The sequence below is a fragment of the Chiloscyllium plagiosum genome, chromosome 34 (assembly GCF_004010195.1).
Source record: "Chiloscyllium plagiosum isolate BGI_BamShark_2017 chromosome 34, ASM401019v2, whole genome shotgun sequence".
Taxonomy (NCBI): domain Eukaryota; kingdom Metazoa; phylum Chordata; class Chondrichthyes; order Orectolobiformes; family Hemiscylliidae; genus Chiloscyllium; species Chiloscyllium plagiosum.
This window is the reverse complement of record NC_057743.1, coordinates 29,450,861-29,470,246: the sequence shown is the minus strand read 5'-3', so window position 1 is coordinate 29,470,246 and position 19,386 is coordinate 29,450,861. Positions and strand designations below refer to the sequence as shown.

General features: G+C 41.0%; 1 protein-coding gene across 11 annotated transcripts in view; it reads left to right on the top strand.

Moving 5' to 3' along the window:
* The window catches only part of tp73 (tumor protein p73), a 234,365-nt gene that overhangs the window by 74,860 nt on the left and 140,119 nt on the right, over positions 1–19,386 (top strand). For 2 of the 11 annotated variants that reach the window (XM_043676033.1, XM_043676032.1), the window contains exon 1: positions 16,666–16,762. The exons of the other annotated variants lie outside the window; for them this stretch is intronic. In XM_043676033.1, the coding sequence (XP_043531968.1) occupies positions 16,737–16,762 (26 nt within the window). In that variant the 5' untranslated portion in view covers positions 16,666–16,736. Of the gene's footprint in view, positions 1–16,665; positions 16,763–19,386 lie in introns of those variants that run through there. 11 annotated transcript variants of the gene reach the window in all.

The following is a 19,386-nucleotide window of genomic DNA, read 5'->3' as shown; positions in this document are numbered from 1 at the left end:
ACAGGAAACTAATATGCAGATTCAGCAGGTATTAAGGCAAATAGAATTTTGCCAATTATTTCTAAAGGAATAAAATATAAAAGTAGGGGCATGTTGCTGTAACTGTACAAGGCATTAGTGAGACTGTATCTGGCATGTTGCTTACAATTTATTTCCCTTACTTGGAAGGATGTAGTTGCACTGGAAGCGGTTCACTAATCACTAGTTCACGAATTTGATTCTTGAGATGAGAGATTTGTTTTGAGGAGAGAGATTGTTAAAAATAACACAACACCAGGTTATAGTCCAATAGGTTTATTTGGAAGCACCAGCTTTTGGAGCGTTGCTTCTTCATCAGGTCTTTGGACATGGACAGAGATTGAGCAGTTTAGGACCATACTCTCTAGATTCTAGGAGAATGTGAGGAAACCAAATTGAAAATCAGATGCTAAAGGGTACTGATAAAGTAGATGTAGAGAGGATGTTTCCTCAGGTGGAGCAATCTGGAATGAGAGGTCATGGTTTTGGATAAGAAATCGCAGAAGATGAAGAGAAATCGCTTTTTCTTAGAGTCGTGAATCTGGAATTTACTACCCCAGTGTGTGGTGAATTCTGGGACATTGATTTGATTTAAGGAGGACATAGGTAGATTTTTAATTAGTTATGGAATGAAGAGTTAAGGAGAATGGACAGGTAAATGGAGTTGAGGGTGAGATGAGATCAGCCATGATTGTATTAAATGGTGGAGCAGGCTGAATTAGGAGAAAGTGAAGACCGCAGATGCTGGAGATCAGAGTCAAAAAGTGTGGTGTTGGAAAAGCACAATCGGTCAGACAGCATCTGAGGAGCAGGAGAGTCAACGTTTCGAGCATAAGCTCGAAGAGGCTGAATTGCCTGTTGTTGTTTACGGTTTTGTCTTTCCAACTTTTCTTCGGAACAGTTCTGAAGAAGAGTAATACCAGACTCAAAAATGTTAACCCTGTTTCACTCACTATAGGTGCTACCAGATCTGAGTTTCTCCAGCATTCTCTTTTGTTTCACATTTCCAGGGTATACAGTATTTTGCCTTTATTAAAAGATCAGGGTTTTGTCTAGTTTTATAATAACCTTTTAATACTAAACTTACTATCTTTAATGCTATTTGGCCCCTTAAGATTACAATACTTCCCAAATCTCTTGTAGATTTATGCAGTTGCGCTCTTTCTGGTTTGCCTCGGAGTTCTCTTTTCTCTCTCTCACGCACTCACACACTCTCACACTCACTCACTCTCTCTCTCTCTCTCTCTCTCTCTCTCTCTCTCAATGGTCAGCTGGTCTGGTCTCCACATCTTGCCATGCTTGGCCCCTCAGAAGACTTCACAAAATTCAAGAGGGTGGTCGCAGGGGAAGTCTGTTTTTGTACGTTTCTGAAACTTTTTATATATTTCTGGCCAATCAGAGAAACACACTTAATAGTTTGAAACAGTGTTAATCATTTGAATAGCTTGCCATTATTTGTTTCTTTATGTAGCAGAACCCAGTGTCTTCCTTTCTGGGCCCTCCTTTGTTCAGTGAATAAGTTGTTGCAAGTATGTGTGTTCAGGATAATTGTTGCCTTTTGCATCATGCTGCCATCATTAGCATCTCTCTCCTCTGTTTGCACTGTGTTTGGTGTGTGCATTTTGTGATTTCAGTGTTTTACTTGGCCATTGTACCCAGCAACCCTTGCTGTTTGGCCAAGTTGGCAATCTACCAGGAGGCTGCTATAAGGGTGAACTTAAAGGTGGACACTAGTTGATCCATACTCCACCGTCCTTCCAACTTGTCTATATGAGGAAGTTGTGGTTATGCAGAGCAGCCCAAAACTGGATATATAACCACAATCTACTGCAAGCAGGAATGCAAAGAATTGCAAAGGGAGTAAGTGCTTAAGCCTATGGGTTAGTTGGCCACCTTTACAAGAATTTCCTCAAACATAGCACTACTTCTGCACTTGATCAAAGTTGGAACTAAAAACAAAGCTGCCATGAAGAAGACTCACATGCTACTCTCCAAGAAGGTCACTGGGGACAAAAAACACTTCAGAAATTGATGAAACCCCTCGGCTTCCTTCAGATGAAGCAGAGTAAGTGCAAGAGGAGACGGCAACTGAAAAAGAAGGGTGGAGCAAGCAATGGAAAGGAAAAACCTGAAGAGAAAAATACTAAGGGTGAGAAAAGCTGCTAAGTGATCAGCAAGCAGCAGCAGGTGGCCTAAACAGTCACCAGCACCTCCTTGGATAAGGGTGGACAAGAAAGCTGCCACCAACAAAAGAAAGTAGCAATGCACCAAGGAGTTAAAGGAAATGAAGAGCTCCCAGCTGATTAAACCCCCAAGCACTGAAGGGCCCAAGAAACACTGTCAGAGGGATGCCAGCTGCAGTGATGAAATCAGCACACACAGTTCCGTGTCACTGGGAGCAGCAACATGCATGTCAAGGGGCATGTCAGGAATGTCAGGAACATCTGAGGTCAAGCCAAAACATCCTAGCTGCCTGCTTCCCCTATGTCACATGGATGAGACATTGCTCACTCACAGGACAGAACAGGGCTGGTATCTTAGCCCTCCAAGTGTGCTATTTGTTCACACCAAGGCTGGATCAGGTCTGGCTTTTTGGATTCCTAATTGGGGGGTGAAACACCTTTTATAAAATTTGATTTTAATTGAGACTGTAAATGTGCATAGCATTAAAGCCATGGCATGTTGCATTCCACCTTTGGTTACATAACCCATTCTGATGAATTTCTATCTTAGTTTCAGGTTTCCAGCATCTGAGGTTCTTGGATTTATTTACTGTCAAGCCTAACCTTCTGTTCCGGCAGGAGGGTGAGATACCACACCTCAGCAACTATATCGATTTGGTCTCAAAGAAATGACTGCTGTTTCTTCAGCCTGGGTATTCTTGTGCAGGGAGTTGACTTCAACTCTAGTTAAGAAGTTGAGGATAGGTGCTGCCTTGTAGCAGACATAATGTAACAAAACGCTGCTCTAATATTAATAAATGTGGATGTGCTGGCTGTTGGCCATCTTTTACTGGATGCAATTGCTGCTGGCAATGTCCAATCTGGTGATGACTTTGTCTGCATCATTGATCCATGGCTGGATGATCAGGAAGGGCCTACAGGAAACGGAACCCCGAATCCAAAATCTCAATGGAAATAGAAAACTATATCAAGTTGTGTACTATCTTGAACAATCTGCAAAAGAGCACAGCTTACATACACCTGGGTCACTAAGACTGGTCATGGCTGGACCAGTCTGTCCATTCCAGGATAGATTTCTTGTTTGTGTCCTGAGAATTCATGGTCATATCCACTGATGTTAATCCGGTGTTCTTCTCTGACCATAGCATCCAACTAACTGAGTGTCGCCAATAGGAAGACTAGCAGGATGCCAGCACGAGATGGAAACTGAATGTGAAACTGTTGATCTGAGAAAACACTGAGGAACTCGAGAACTCTTGAAGTCTCCAACACAGTGGAAGGAAGCAGTAATTCGAATATTAAAAGGTTTTTCATTCTCAAAGGTGTTCAGAGTGAGAGATGGATGGAAATGTTCCTCTAGAAAACCTGCAGTATCTGCTCCTGCTACAAAAGTGATGGTTGATATCATGGAAGATCTTTCGGTGAGAAGCCAGCAAGACTTGCTCACTGTCTTAACAGCCTCCAAGGTAACCTTTGGTCCATGATCGGTTGTTTGGTGTTGTATAGGCAGTACATCGGATTCTCTGACATTTGTAGTTAGCACTGCTGCCTCACAGTGCCAGGGACCCATGTTTAATTCAAGCTTAGGGTGACTGCGTGGAGTTTGCATGTTCTCACTGTGTCAGTGTGTGTTTCTGTCAGGCGCTCCAGTTTCCTCTAAGTCCAAAGGGAGAGTAGCTATGGTAAATTGTCCACAGTGTCCCAGGATGTGCATGTCAGATGGGTTAGCCTTGGTAAATGTGGGGTTACAGGGATAGGGTGGGCTGCTCTTCGGAGAGTCGATGCAGACTTGATGAATCGAATGGCCTCTTTCTGAACTGTCGGGACTTTATAACTTATGTTCTATGGTTCTAGGTTACAGCAAGAGAGAGAGTAGTACCTTCTCTCCTGCTGTATTGTACAGAGCCTTTTTCCAAGTCGATCAGGGAGAATTACGAGGGTGACTATCCCTGGCAGCAGAGGCTTGTGGGACAAAGCTTCCATCTATATGGACAGTGTCGCCATGTTCTGCTCGGATCCATTGTTAGTTTGCAAACTCCTGAGCATCTACAACCAGTTTGAACAGGCCTCAGGAGCTAAGATAAATAAAGGAAAGAGTGAGGCAATGTTTTTGGGAACTGGGCCAACCAATCCCGTGATCCTTTCGCTGTCAGTTCATATTACCCTGAAGGTGCGGGGGATATTGTTCAGAGAGGCCAAAATGTATGCTAAAAACTGGATGGGGTGTATTGCTAAGGTAATGTGAGAGCGACTTTCACTATCCATCATGGATGAAAACCTGCCGTCAGTTGTGAAGTGCTCTCCGTATTGCTGTACTTGGCCCATTCCCTGAACTTGTATTGCAGGGTCACCAAAGCCATCTTCTCCTTTATTGTAGAGGTCAAAAATGATTTGTGTCCAAACCTGGAATAGATGGGGGAGAAATCTATCCACATCATCCACATCCTGATGGACTACTTCATGTGAGGTTGTATCAAGCTGTCCGCAAATCTATGGTATGCAGACACCAGGTGTCATAGTATCTGAGGTTCTCCCTGTCCCCAGCATTATGGAATAATAAATCTGGCCACAAAACTGCAGAATGCACCAAGTAGTTTGTCTCCATTTTGTCACCTATTCATTCTGGAAATGTTTGCATAATAAAACATCTTTGACCACAAGTCCTTCAGATGGAGTTCAGCTTCAAAGGCCTGGCAGGGAAAGGAGATGATTGATTCTATCAGATGGTTTCCTGAGCGTGCTTTCGAAGTTATTTAGTTGAATGTCTCATTGCCAGAAGTTTTAAACAGCACCAAAATGTACCTTGGTGTGGTGAGAGGACATTCTCTGTCAGATTATTCATGCACACCTGGAGTCTGTGCTGCTGCAAGCTGCCCACCTGAAAGCTGTGGTGGTGAGGAGATGATGTACGCCTTCTTCTGGAATGTGCCTTTGCAAAGAAGGTCTGGAGAGAGCTGCAGCTGTTTCCCAGATGCACAAACATCCCTTATTCCAAGAGGGCAGTTAATTCCGTGAAAGATACTCTTTGATCTGGCTGAAATTTGCTGATGTTCCACTTCAAAGAGTTGTCCTTGACTGAGTGTTGCAAACTGATACATACCAAGATCAGGACTATATGCGGAGGGTTGCACTAATGCATGGGGCAGCCACCACCACAACGTTGCACTGGTGAAAGATCACTGTTTTAGGCCTTTCAGGTATAGCGTACAAATGGGCTGGTAATATAGAGAACCCTTTGGGCTATATAATTGTCTCTGATTGCATATAATTGTCACATGTAATTGGATTGAGACATCTAAAAGTACAACATGCTAAAATATATTGTATTTTCCATAATGTCCGATTTGAAATGTCTTAGCATGTAGCTTATTCATAAAGTATCTCTGCAAAGTCATTTTCCGTGACAGAATAGAAAGAAATACAAAGGTCCTGAATAGTACATTTAGGAAAGTGTGTTTGAATGCCATGCAAGCAATGAAGGGCTATATAATATCCTTCCTGCATTGCATGCAAGGATTCTGCAAGTGGTCGCCTGGAAATTCATGTATATTTTTACATGGGATGTCAGCATTGATAAAAGGCGAGATCTGTTATCCATCCTTTGTTACTGTTGAAAAAGTTAGTGTGAATTGCCTTCCTGAGTGACTGCAATCTTTGAGTACGTTCCAGAGTTCTTTTAGGAAGGGGTTTCTGGAATTTCAATCCAGTGACAGTGAAGGAATGCTAATAAAGTTCTATGTTAGAGTAATCTGAGGCTTCGAAGGAATCTTGCAAATCCCAAACGTCTGCTGTATGTGTTCTTCTGTGTGGTAGAGGCAGAAAATGAAGAAGACCAGTGGAAAATGTGCATGAGAAGGAAATTTACGTTATGTATTTCATGCCTCAGAATATCCAAAAGTGCAACATAATCCATGAGTAACCACTATTGTTATGTAAACAGTTCAGTCGTAAATTTGTTTACCAGAATGGATGAGGGATTTGAGTTATTTAGAGAGCTTAGAGAGGTTGGAATTTTCAGAGATATTCAAAATTATGTAGGTTTTAACAGTCCACACCACACAATACCACACAATTATTTAATTCAAATTTGGAGCTAACAATAATTCTGGATTGTGGTCCTGCCCATCGCTTTCCCAGCCCATTCAAATTGGTTGTACCTGTAAAATAACAAGGTTTTTGTAAAGTCAAGTGTATTAAAAGTTGCACAGCTTGACTTATGTTTGAGCGATGGGTTATTGGAAACTGCCCCAGTGTACATTGCCTTTATGAAATTCCGGCTTTTCATGCTTTTGTTTGTTAAATGACATGAAAAGCTGGCAATTTGCAAAGAAAAATCAGACCAGATTATCTGATTTGCTAATTTATCTGTAAAACAATTGAAGACAAACAGATGTTGCATCACTGAGCTCAATGTTACATCAAAGGTAACCATACAATCTCTGGGTTAGCAGTTAAACGTATCTAAAATTAGCACTTAAACCTGGACGAGTTTGGATGGATGAGCAATTAAAATCCATTGACCTACCTCTGAACCAGGAAACCCAATTCAAATCCCACCTGCTCCAGTGGTGTGAAATAATATCTTTGAACAGGCTTAGAAAATATGACAAAATCAAATTCCATTGGGTGCTCCCAATAGCTGCCAATGTTCCACCATAAATGGTTTTACATGTAGTTTAGACACCTGCATCCCTCCAACACAAGGGGCCCTGGTTAAATATGCATATTTAGAACTGTGATATATTTGGGCCTCACTGGCAATTTTAACTCTCGTTGGAGCAAGGAAGCTGTTGTAGTTTTACTACCCAAAATGGCTTGTCAGAAGAGACCTTAAAGACAAGTTTATTTTGCTTGCATTTTTTGGGACCAGAAGAAACAAGAATGTGCTTTCAATCCACAAAGAAAATTTACATCAAAGCAGCCTGCCCCTACATTGTCTTAAGTTCTGATGGGCTGCCATGAGTTGTCCAAATTTACACAAGCTGGCTGCCATTGTCTATTTCTCACCTGTTCGAGCAGGAAATATTCCAGTTAAAAACTAAAAAAAAAACTCCAGCTTGTTGCCATGTTTTGTTTTATAATACATTTGTAAAATGTTTTGGGACATTTATTACATAAGAGTGATAAAAGTTGTAGAAAAAAACCACGGTGAATGCTAGAGAAACTTCGTAGATCTGGCAGCATCTGTCGAGAGAGAGACAGACTCTTCTTCAGAACAGAGTTGACAATTAACTTTACAGTGCAAACCTGACTGCAAGTTAAAATTTACCCAATGCACGTGAAATTTTGAAATCTCTTTCTGACCGTTTTTTATTAAAGGTGCCAGTTTTACTTATTCGAAAACAATAGCAGGCAAATTAGGTTTTCCTGCCTCTTTCTGGCTGCACAGTTATTGTCCCTGGAAACTATCGATTTTCCATGCATTGAACATTTTCAACATTTACAAGGTTCAAGCAACAAATGTTATTGGAGAGAATTGCTATGGGTAGAGGTTAGAGGGTGACATATATTGTTTCTGGTAAACTTAAAGCAAACTATTGAAAAGAGATCAGTATCCAATTATGGGACTATGGCTACTGATCGATCCATTTTGTTTGTTTTCTTTTTATTTAATGAATAAATTGATTTAGGCCCCTCCCCTTCTCCCTACCCATCGCTCACCTTTGATGGTCTGCATTGCCCTTAATGGGCTTTGCATGTAAATTAATAAATAGAAAACATTGGTTATTTAGTGATGGTGGCTAATAGGTGAAAAAAAATGGGTGAATTAATGATGGGAAAAATAAACACTCCGTTTTGTCTAAGAGCACTTCTGGATGTGTTTGAAAAAGAATGACAATCAGTAATTTTCTTGTGAGCTGTGGTGTCTGTCAGTTTATCTTCCACGTGTTTCTTAGAGATCAAGTGTTGGAGGGAAGCCTCTGTGTACATCCCACAGTAAACTATTCATTGCTTGCCTTGGGGACATGACCTCCCAAAAAATTAATTATAATGTGAGACTTCAACTTTTAGATACTTTATAGATAAAACTTACCTATGACCTAATACAGGTAGTTCTTCTGTAATCCAATGGTTGCGTTCTTGTGCAACCCTGCATTATAGAAAAATTGCGCTTCAGAGCCAGCGCTTAAAGTATTGCAATGTACTCTCATTACAGCCAACATGTTTTTTAAAATTTCACACTTTAGAAACAGTGTCCCCAATTTGTCAATAGTGTTAAAGTGAATCTGTGTTAACGAAACATGTGTTATAGCAAAACTATCTGTATTGGCATTATTTTGGTAGGGCAGGACTTATAAAAGCTGGATGAAATTGGGTTTGGGCCGATCTCCAGTGCAAAACAGGCTCTAAGAAAGCCTGACTGCAAAATTACTGCATTTCCAGAGTACCCCATGAGGGGTAGTCGGGCAATTAGTGTGGAAGGGTAATTCCAAAATTCTTGAGATTAGCATACTGGGAGACAACAGTCAAAGCCCACACCAAGGTAAATACGCAAATGATGATTAGAGAAAGATGCGACCTCCTTAGCATACTCCGCATCATAGTTTCTACTTCCTGGTGCCTTGAGCTACTTTCCTCATGGACTGGAAATTGCAATATAGTGATGGATAAAAGGGAAATCAGTCAGCAACCCTTCTCCTTGGTAGGCAGTAATGCATTCAATGTGTTCCAGTGGGAACAGGGATAGATAAATTCTGGCTGTTTGGGAAGCCATCAGTAAATTTCAGTACCCATGTTTTCTGTATCATAGCTCTGGACCAGACTATATTTTTTTCTTCATTGGGAATGAGTTTATTAATGGACAATTCGGTGTTGAGCAGAAGTCAAATGTGTTTGAGAGGGGCCAATTTGTAACACCTTGCCACTTACCAATTTCCCCATTCCTTCCGGTGAGGAGGTTCAAGGTCTTTTGTATCTTTCCTCACTTTCTGCATGGAATAAATAACTTCACTTGACCCCAGGGGTGGACTCCTCCAAGCTCATGAACAATGTGGGCAGTGATGAGTCAGTTGAGAAAATATAGCAAGATCGGAAAATTGAGATTCTCACTGGGGAAAAGAAAATCCTATTTTTCATCCAGAGTTTTAATAAGAAACAAGAATCTCACTAATGGGTCCTATTTACATGTATTTACGTCTCATTATTACCCATTCTCACTTTATTTATATTTAAGTTTGTATTCTCACACATAAGTGGAGAGAAACTAAACAACAATTCCTGATAAGTCAGACCTGGTACCTCGTGCTCCAATATGCTTTTTGCCCCTCCTGGCTTCCATTTTAGCCAGCAATCCCTAACATTGCTGAGCATGCTCCATGCTTGACGACAGTCCACATTCCCCATCCATTGAGGTTAGCCTTGGACACGCACCAGTCTCATCACATCTATAACTCATTTATGATACAGTCCACCACTTTAATGCTGCACTTTGGAGCTCTCCAACTCTCATTGCAATGTTGCTGCCAGATTGCTTTGTGCACAGGGGCCAGCAGACAGCTCATGCATTGGAATGCATCTCATGCACTTAAGATTCTTTGTGTGTCATCTTCGCACTTAGTCACTTTTTGTGCTTGCTTGTTCACAGCATCTCTGTCTTGCCTTGCCTTTTTTTTTTGCACTGCTGTTTAATTCAAAACTTACAGACTCACAGTCCTTCTGTCTTGCCTTGCCATTTAGCACAGACACAGTGAGGGCAATCTGTCATGTTTGCCAGCAGTGATCAATCAAGGGAATGGACATATAACTTTACATGACATATCAATGTCACGCCACCAGCATGTGAGAGCCCCTTTTAAGGGTCAATTGTATGACATATACAAAGGCACATAGAGGTACAGACTGGAGTCATCTGTATTTACTGAATTCTGCAAATGGAATGAATGCAGTGACCAGACATGTTAAATATAAATCCTGGTCACAAGCAATCTTGGGCAGCTATTTTCAAATTACTTTAAGAACAATGGCAGGAAGAAGAGGAGGCATCTCATTTCAGGAGGCCCTGAATACATCATGTGCAACACCTTAAGATTCCACCCCCCCTTCCCTCATGTTGCTTGCCAAGTAGAACTTGCCTACCTTGGAGATCTGCTTCCTGAGCTATAGGATCCTTCTCCACCATAAACCCTGAAATCCTCAACACAGACTGGAAGAGCAACACTTCTTCTTCCACTTGGGGACATTACAGTCTTCAGGATTCAACATCAAGTTTAACAATTTTAGAGCATGACTTCCTCCTTCCACAATTATTACTATCCCCACACCCTTGGACCTGTAATGACATGGGTTGTTTTCAGCAGAATCAACCAACCCATTGTCACTCACTCCATAGTCTGCATTATCATTTATGTAGCTTTTTTCTGGCTTCCTGTCTCAGTCCCTTTGCCTGGTGTTATCTTTGGTGTCCCTCTTCAACTTTCCACTCACTCTTGCCACTCCTCCCCCCCCCCCCCCCCCCACCCCCCACACAACTCATTTCCAACCCTGTCATCAGCCTAAATACTTTTTCCCGTCTGTTATCAGTTCTGAAGGGGGTCTCATTGGACTCAAAATGCTAACTCTGGTTTATTTTATCCACAGATGTTGCCAGACCTGCTGAGTTTCTCTTTTTTTGTGTGTTTTAAAATCCTAAGACCCATCTTTCTGTGGCATATGTAATCCCCTTGTAGCTTCTTTCTGCAATCCCAGTCTGATTGGCTGGCAGATCCCAGGGAAGGGACCTGTCCCTGAAAGAGGGGCAAGGTTCCTTCAATTACACATTGTAGTAGACTAAATTGGTTAATGTGGTGGAGGGATCCAACCTGTTGTCATCTAGCTGACTTTTCTTCAGGGGGAATGGGGAGGAGGGGTAATGGGAGTGGTAAATACATTTCTTCCTTGAATATTTTCTCACTTAAAGTGCACTTCTGAGATCTGAGAGCTTTCTCACACTGAACAAATTGCTTGGGAAAGCTATCTCACTTTCCTTAATTTGAAACAATGCATCATAATATTTCACCAGTTTTTAAACTGGTGATATTATGAAAAGAACATGATCAAAGGAAGAGTCCTAATGGATCAATGGTAATTTTCTCATAATGTTGCTTGTGTGTTGTTGAATCAAAGGTCATGATGGGCATGTCAATGAATATTCGTGTTTTCGCCATTGGAAAGAGCACCAGATGTGATGTTATAGGGAGATATTTTCCATTGCGATAATGTTTGTTTGGTTCTTATTAAGGCAGCACCATATAACGTCTGTATTAAATTGACAGCTATAGATTGAAGGAATCATTTTGACTTTGATATTGTCCATTTTACACTATTATCCAATCAGCTCATTATACATCTCACATTTTTAATTTCTACTTAAGTGAAATGCCTTCAGGGAGTTTTAGGAATTTTAAAAAGACAGTGTAGACTGTCCTCCTAACCTCCTCTCCCCTGCACCCTCTAACCTCATCACAAACAAATACAAAGAATCCGTGGACTTTTGTCAATAAGCTTAATTGAGTCATGCTTTCAACTGCTTTCCCTTAGTTCATCAAGCCAAATTTCCTGCCAATATCTATAAAATGCGCAATGCAATCTTTCTGTAGTTTTTTTTCATCTCCATTTGTAGTTTTTTTTTATTACAATACAACATCAGAAATTAGTCTTAATATAGTATAAATGTTCAAAGATAATATGACACATGTCGCACGTAGACCCAGTTAGAAATCTGAGGACCTCATTAACTCCTTCAGATTCCCCCCTGGGCTTCCTTGTGCAAGCTGTAACATTATTAAGACTTATTTGCTCTACCTATTATGCAAATAAACCATTTCCTTTGGACCGTTGCATCCATTGCCTAATGGTAAGAATACACTGGCCTCTCATGTGATACACTGAGTTTTTAAAGGACATCATCCCTCTGAATTACATACACTATTCATATTTTTTCAAATATTAACTAGTAATTAGATTTATTGCAGTGAACAAACTGTTTTGTAAACTTAACATTGTTATGCTTTTTACATTTATGTGCTTTTTGACCTTTATCTATTGTACTTCTGTAAATGTGACCTGATCTGGACCAGGACAAGTTCAGTCATTGCAGGGATTGTTTTTTATTCATAGAAGTACTATAGTGTAGTTTGCAGTGGAAGACTAGGGGAATTTAAAGATGGGGTTAATTGGAAATTTTTGAGTTGTATGCAGCAATAAATTCAGCAGTATCATGTTGTTGCTTTTGGGGCTGCTGGATAATGCAGAATAATTATTCACAGAAGGAAGACATTTGACCCATCATATTTGGGCTGGCTCTCTGAATTTGCATCATGACTTAGTAACATATCCTGCCTTCTCCCTGTAAATGTGTACATTAATTCTATTTAAATAAATGTCTCTCTTCCCTCTTAAATGCCTCGTTTGAACATCCTACACTACGTTTTATTTGATGCATCACCCTTACTGCTTTTGCAAATCACTTTAAATGTGTCCTCTCATTCTTAATCCTTTTACAATTGGGAACAGTTTCTCTCTGTCTATCCTGTCTAGACTGCTTATCATTTTGAAAATCTACATCAAAGTTCATCTTAGCCTTCTCCTCTACAAGGAGCTGTGTCCCAAATTCTCCAATCTGTCTTCATAACTGAAGCTTCTATCTCTGGAACTGTTGTAATATGATGCAATCTGTCCACCATGTTCAGTCTTCCTAAAGTGTTGTGAGCAAACTCTATACACAACCCCAGCTGAGGTCAAACTAGTGTCATGTACAAATGCAGCATAACTTGCCTGCTCTTGTCCACTGTGCAGTGGAGTGGGCATACTTCTGAGATTTATGCTGCTTTCCCTTGTGCTCAGTAATAAAGCAATGAGTGTATTCCCAGAGCATGCTAATGTTCAGTGAATAACATCAGCACAGCATTTAAAATCAAGCTAAAGAGATTAGAATTTCTGGATTCATTCTGCAGATGAGTTAATTGTCCTCAGTGCCATTAGCCCAGGAAAAGCATAAAACATCCAAGATACTCCCTTGAATACATGTTTGTGTTATGTACTTTAGGTGAAGACAGAATTGAGTTTGTTTATGAAACTGGTTCATGGTCAAATAAAGTTGTGGAGGCTAGCTCATGAAAGTTTTTTTTAAAGAGGAGGAAGGTAGATTTTTGAAATATCAAGGAGTTGAGGGGAATGATGAGCTGCACAAAAGAGGACTTGAGACTTTGGGCATTTAAGCCATGATCTTGTTGAATGGTGGAGTAGGCTTGAGGGGCTGTGAGCTACTGCTGCTCCTTTTTCCTTTATTTTTTATGGCTTTCTGCTAAGGTGTTGTATCAATTGTTTATTTTTCCAGTTTGTACATACTAGTTTTCATCTTGTCTGAGGGGTAACCGCACAAGTGATTTTGGGATTCTGAACCAAAACGAAGGTTACTGCATTAAATATTTTAAGGCCAATTTAGATAGATTCTTAACTGACAAGGGCACATCCATTTTGGAGTAGATAGGAAAGGAGATGCCAAAATCAGGCCAGCCATAAACCTATTAAATGGTGAAGCAAGCTCAAGGGCTGGAATGGCCTACTCCTGCTTCAAATTCATGTTTGTATGTTTCTATCAGAATAGGCTGTCATTCGACTTTTTCATTGTTCTTATAATTTTAGTCACTTATTAATTTTATCAGTGAGGCAACATCTTATGAGATACTTCAAAAGACAAATATCTTGACAAATACAGAGATTGGACAAGTCTCTTTTTACAAGGAAAGTAGTGGAGTTGGCAACATTAACAATTTAAGGGCTGAAGGAGTGTGCATTGGCTTCATAGTTTGGAATGGATCAGAGATGTAAAGAACAATTGAATCATTGTGATTGGAGATTACAGTTTTGACAGGGGGCTGGCTATGGATTTATTCATATGCTTCCAATCAAGGTTGATTTGGGCTCAGGTGTGTAGTAATGTTTCATTCATCTGAGTCCCTGGACACCAACATGAACAGATGGATAAGGTAGCAGCAGATTAAGGGTGATATGAACTTTCTGGGCAGGTTTGGGCATGTCCATTTTGGCAAAGATTACACTTTCCCAGAGTTCCATGAACAACCTGGTAGTCACACACTGAGGCCCTCTGCAGGCCCAAAGCAAAACACTAATATTCAATGACATATTAGTGAGAAGACAGGGCAAATACATAGTGTGTGCAGACTGTCAACAAGCTCTTTAAAGCATTTGTAGGTTTATGTTACAAATCATAAGCAAGTGACAGTGAACTTCTCTGCACAAATTGTAAAATTGATTATAGAGGTCTGTTAAATGTGGGAGTGTAAAATGTGGTGGAATTTGACACAGTTTATGGCAATTTTATTCTGAAGATCATAGATTCATAATCCACATCGGGGCTCAAGCGCACAATGAGCTGAATCTGTAGTAAAGGGTTCGCAGAATGTTGCATTGCAATAAGTTTCATTTGGAGAAGGTATTGAGCCTCAATTGTTCAATCACATAGTTGTTAAATGTTGCATAGCACTCTTTAGAAGGGATAAGGTAGATTCCCCCATTGCCCCAGCAAACATTGATCTCTTAAACAAAATCACTGAAAAAACATTGTTGCATTCTTATTAGTGGAATCTGCCGTGTTCTGCATTTGCCAAGCACTCTAACATCAATTTATCATGTGAAATGCTTTATGATGTTCACCTTTGGTATATTGAATGCAAATGGATTCTGGGAAGTCAGCTGTCTGTAAAGTACCTCATTATACTCGTGAGTATGGAAGTAAGAGGGTAGAGCAGGTACATGCCTGGCTGGAGAAATGGTGTAGGCTGGAACGCTTGAGAGTCTGGGAACATTGTGACTGCTTCAGAGAGAAGCTGAACATATACAGATTGGATATAGCTCAAAAGAGCCGGGACCAATATCCTTAAATGATCCTTTGCCTTTCGTAAGGATTGAAACTAAGTTGGCAGAGGACACGAAAACCGGGTGTAATATAAGAAAGGAAAAACAGGTGCACAAAGAATAGGAAGACAGATAACACTTAAGTAAAAAAATGGTAAGGTATTATGTTCAGTCAGAGTAAGACGGATGCAGTAAGGTCTAAAATCGAATTACAGTACATGTATATAGCAGTGTGAAGCAATGCAGGGAAGGCATCATTGTACTGCTGGATGTGTTCTAAATGCCAAAAATTGCGTGGAAAAGGTAAAGGGAATCAAATTTGAAAGGAAACTCTAGTGAAGTTCATAAATTATAGTTAGAATGGGAGACTTCAATTATGTAAATAAACGCTGGGGCACCGATATTGTGAAGGGCAAAGAGGGGAAAGAGTTTCTGAAGTGCATTCAGGTGTATTTCAAGACCAGCATGTTTCCAGCCCAGTGGGGAAGGAGGCATTTCTGAATTTGAACCTGAGGAATAAGGTAGGTCTAATGGATCAAGAGTCTGTTGGAGTACATTCAGAATATTGGCAAGGTGAACGGCACTTAAAGCTGAAACTCATGAGCATCAGATCAGATGTATCTGAGGGTAAGGATGGAAGTTATAAGCCACTGGGCATCCCTAATCTTCAACACCTCCTTAGATACAAAAGCTGTACAAAAGGACTGGAAAATTGTATATGCGATTCCCTTGTTGGAAAGTGGGTTTAAGAATAAGACCATCATCTTGTTTTTTCAGTGAATATGGTGCTGAGCTGCTTTCTTGAACCATTGTCGTCCATATCCTGTAGGTTGACCCACAAAGCCCTTAGGGAATTCCAGGACTTTGACTCAGCAACAGTGAAAGAACGGTCATATATTTCCAAGTCAGGATAGTGAATGGCTTGGAGGAAAACTTGCAGGTGATGGTGTTGCCAGGTAACTGCTGCCCTTGTCCTTCTAGGTGGAAGTGGTCGTGGGTTTGGAAGGTGCTGTCTAAGGATCTTTGGTGAATTTCTTGTAGATAGTATACACTGCTGTGACTGAGCATTGGCAGTGAAGGGTGTGGATGATTCTGGATGTGGTGCCAATCAAGTGGGCTGCTTTGTCCTGAATGGTATCAAGTTGTTTGAATGTTTTTGGAGCTGCATGCATCAAGTCAAGTGGAGAGTACTCGCTCGTACTCCTGACTTGTGCCTTGTAGATAGTGGACAAGGGTTTGGGGATTCAGGAAGTGAGTTACTTGCAGTGGTATTTCTAACCTCTGACATGCCCTGTAGCCACTGTATATGGTGAGTCCCATTTGAGCTTCTGGTGAATGAAAATCTCCCAGGATGTTGATAGTGGAAGATTCAGTGATGATAATGCCATTAAATGTCAAGGGTTAAATCATCTCTTATTGGAAATGGTCATTGCCTAACATTTTGTGGCTTGAATGTTACTTGCCACTGGTCAATCCAAGACTGGATATTGTACAAATTTGTTGCATTTGAACATAGGCTGTTTCATTATCTGAGAAGTGGTGCTGAACATTGTGCAAATATCACTGAATGTCCTTACTTTTGTCCTTATGAGGGACAGGAGGTCGTTGATAAAGCAGCTGAAGTTGATTGGGCATAGATACCAACCTGAGGAACTCTTGCAGAGATGTCATGGAGCTGAGATGACAACCATTTTCCTATGTGCCAGGTATGATTCAACCAGCGAAGAGTTTGCCCTCTGTTTCCCATTGATTCCAGTTTTGGTAGGACTCGAGTCTACACTCAGTTGACAGGGCTAACAGTCTCATATTCCCTCTGGAATTCAGCTCTTTTGTCCAATTTTGAAACAAGACTGTAATGAGATCAGGAACTGATTGGCCTTAGTGAAACCTAAACTGGGCTTTAGTGAGTAGGTTATTGATGAGCCGGTGCTGCTTGAGAGCTTGATGACACCTTCTATCACTTGACTGATAATCAAGAATAGACTGATGGCACAGTAATTGGCTGGGTTGGATTTGTCCTGTTTTTATATGTACGGGACATATTTGGGCAATTTTTCACAGTCAGGTGCCAGTGCTGCAGCTGTACTGGAAGAGCTTGGGTGGAGAAACAGCAAGTTCTGGAGCACAAGTCTTCAGTACTATTGCCAGAATGTTGTCAGGATCTATAGCTTTTGCAGTATTCAGTGCACCTAACTGTTCCTTGATATCATGTAGAGTGAAACAAATTGGCTGATTTCTGTAATGATGGGGACCACTGGAGGAGACCTACATCTACTTAGCAAGATTGTTGTGTTGGGCTTTTTTATCCTTGAAGATGGGGATATTTGTGGACTGCAGCGCTTAGATATGATCAGTTAATTGTGGGATCACTTAGCTCTGTTTGTTACTTACTGTTTGGCATGTAGATAGTTATGTTTGGTAGCTGCATCAGGATGACACCTCATTTTTAGCTATGCCTGAGCTGCTCCTAGCATGCCCTCCTACACTCTCCATTTATCCAAGATTGATCCATTGGCTTGGTGGTAGTGGTTGAATTGGGGATATGCTGGTTTATGAAGTTGCAGATTTGTGCTGGAATAAAATTCTGCTGCTGTTGGTCCACAATACATCATAGATTTCCAGTCTTGAGTTACAAGGTTTGTTCAAATTCTGTCTCATTTAGGATTATGATAGTGCCACACAACACAAAGTAGTGTATTCTAAATGTAAAGGTAGGACTTTGTCTCTGCAAGAACTCAGTGGATGTGAACATGAACACATACATTTGCACCAGGCAAAGTGGTAAGGATGAGATCAAGTATGTTTTTCTCTTTTATTGGTTCCCTCACCACTTGCTGCAGACCCTTTCAGACCTGACCAGCTCGATGAGTAGTGCTGTTGCAGAAACACAGTTGGCTGGTGGACATTGAAATTCCCAACCCAGAGTACATTTTATGCCCTACGACTGTGTTTCCTCCAGTTATTGTTCAACACGTCAACACGGTTTCCTTACCTATGTTTAACTTGAAACTGTGTTTGACTTAATGGTGTCCAGAGTCAATGCTGAGGACTCCCAGGGAAATTCCTTCCTAACTGTACCACTGTGCCTTCATTTCTACTGGGCCTGACCAATTGTGGGACAAGACATATCCAGGAATAGTGGTGATGGTATCTGGAACTTTGTCTGTCAGGTAGGATTTCGTGCATATGGCTATATCAGGCTGTTGCTTGACCTGTCTGTGAGACAGCTCCTCCATATTTGACTCTAATCCCAAATGTTAGTAAGGAGGACTTTGCAGGGTTGACAAGGCTATTTCTGCCATTGTCTTTTACCATTGTGCCTAGCTGGGTGCCAGATGGTCTGATCAGTTTCATTTCTTTGTTCAAACTTCGTAGTGATTGTTACAACTGTGTGGCTAACTAGGCCATTTCAGAGGGCAGTTGAAAGTCAACCATGTTGCTGTGAGCCTGGAGTTCCTGGTAGGCCAGAGCAGGTGAGAAAAGCAGATTTCTTCTCCTGAAGGACATGAGTCTGCAGGCATGTCCATTTCACATTTAACCTGAGAGAGACTTTAAGTCATTCAGGACTACATTGACAATCCCTTGAATCAATGTAGATAAATTATGGAAAGCTTGCAATAATTTAGTAAAGGCAGACAATGTTTAACCAGCATGATTGAGTTATTTTTTATGAAGTAACACCGGGTTCAGAAAGGTAATGTAATGATATAGAGTCATAGAGATGTACAGCATGGAAACAGACCCTTCGGTCCAACCTATCCATGCCGACCAGATATCCCAACCCAATCTAGTCCCACCTGCCAGCACCCAGCCCATATCCCTCCAAACCCTTCCTATTCATATACCCATCCAAATACCTCTTAAATGTTGCAATTGTACCAAACTCCTCCACATCCTCTGGCAGCTCATTCTATACACGTACCACCCTCTGCGTGAAAAAGTTGCCCCTTTGGTCTCTTTTATACCTTTCCCCTCTCACCCTAAATCTATGCCCTCCAGTTCTGGACTCCCCGACCCCAGGGAAAAGACTTTTGTCTATTTATCCTATCCATGCCTCTCATAATTTTGTAAACCTCTATAAGGTCACCCCTCATCCTCCGACGCTCCAGGGAAAACAGCCTCAGCCTGTTTAGCCTCTCCCTGTAGTTCAGATCCTCCAACCTTGGCAATATCCTTGTAAATCTTTTCTGAACCCTTTCAAGTTTCACAACATCTTTCCGATAGGAAGGAAACCAGAATTGCACGCAATATTCCAACAGTGGCCTAACCAATGTCCTGTACAGCCGCAACATGACTTCCCAACTCCTGTACTCAATACTCTGACCAATAA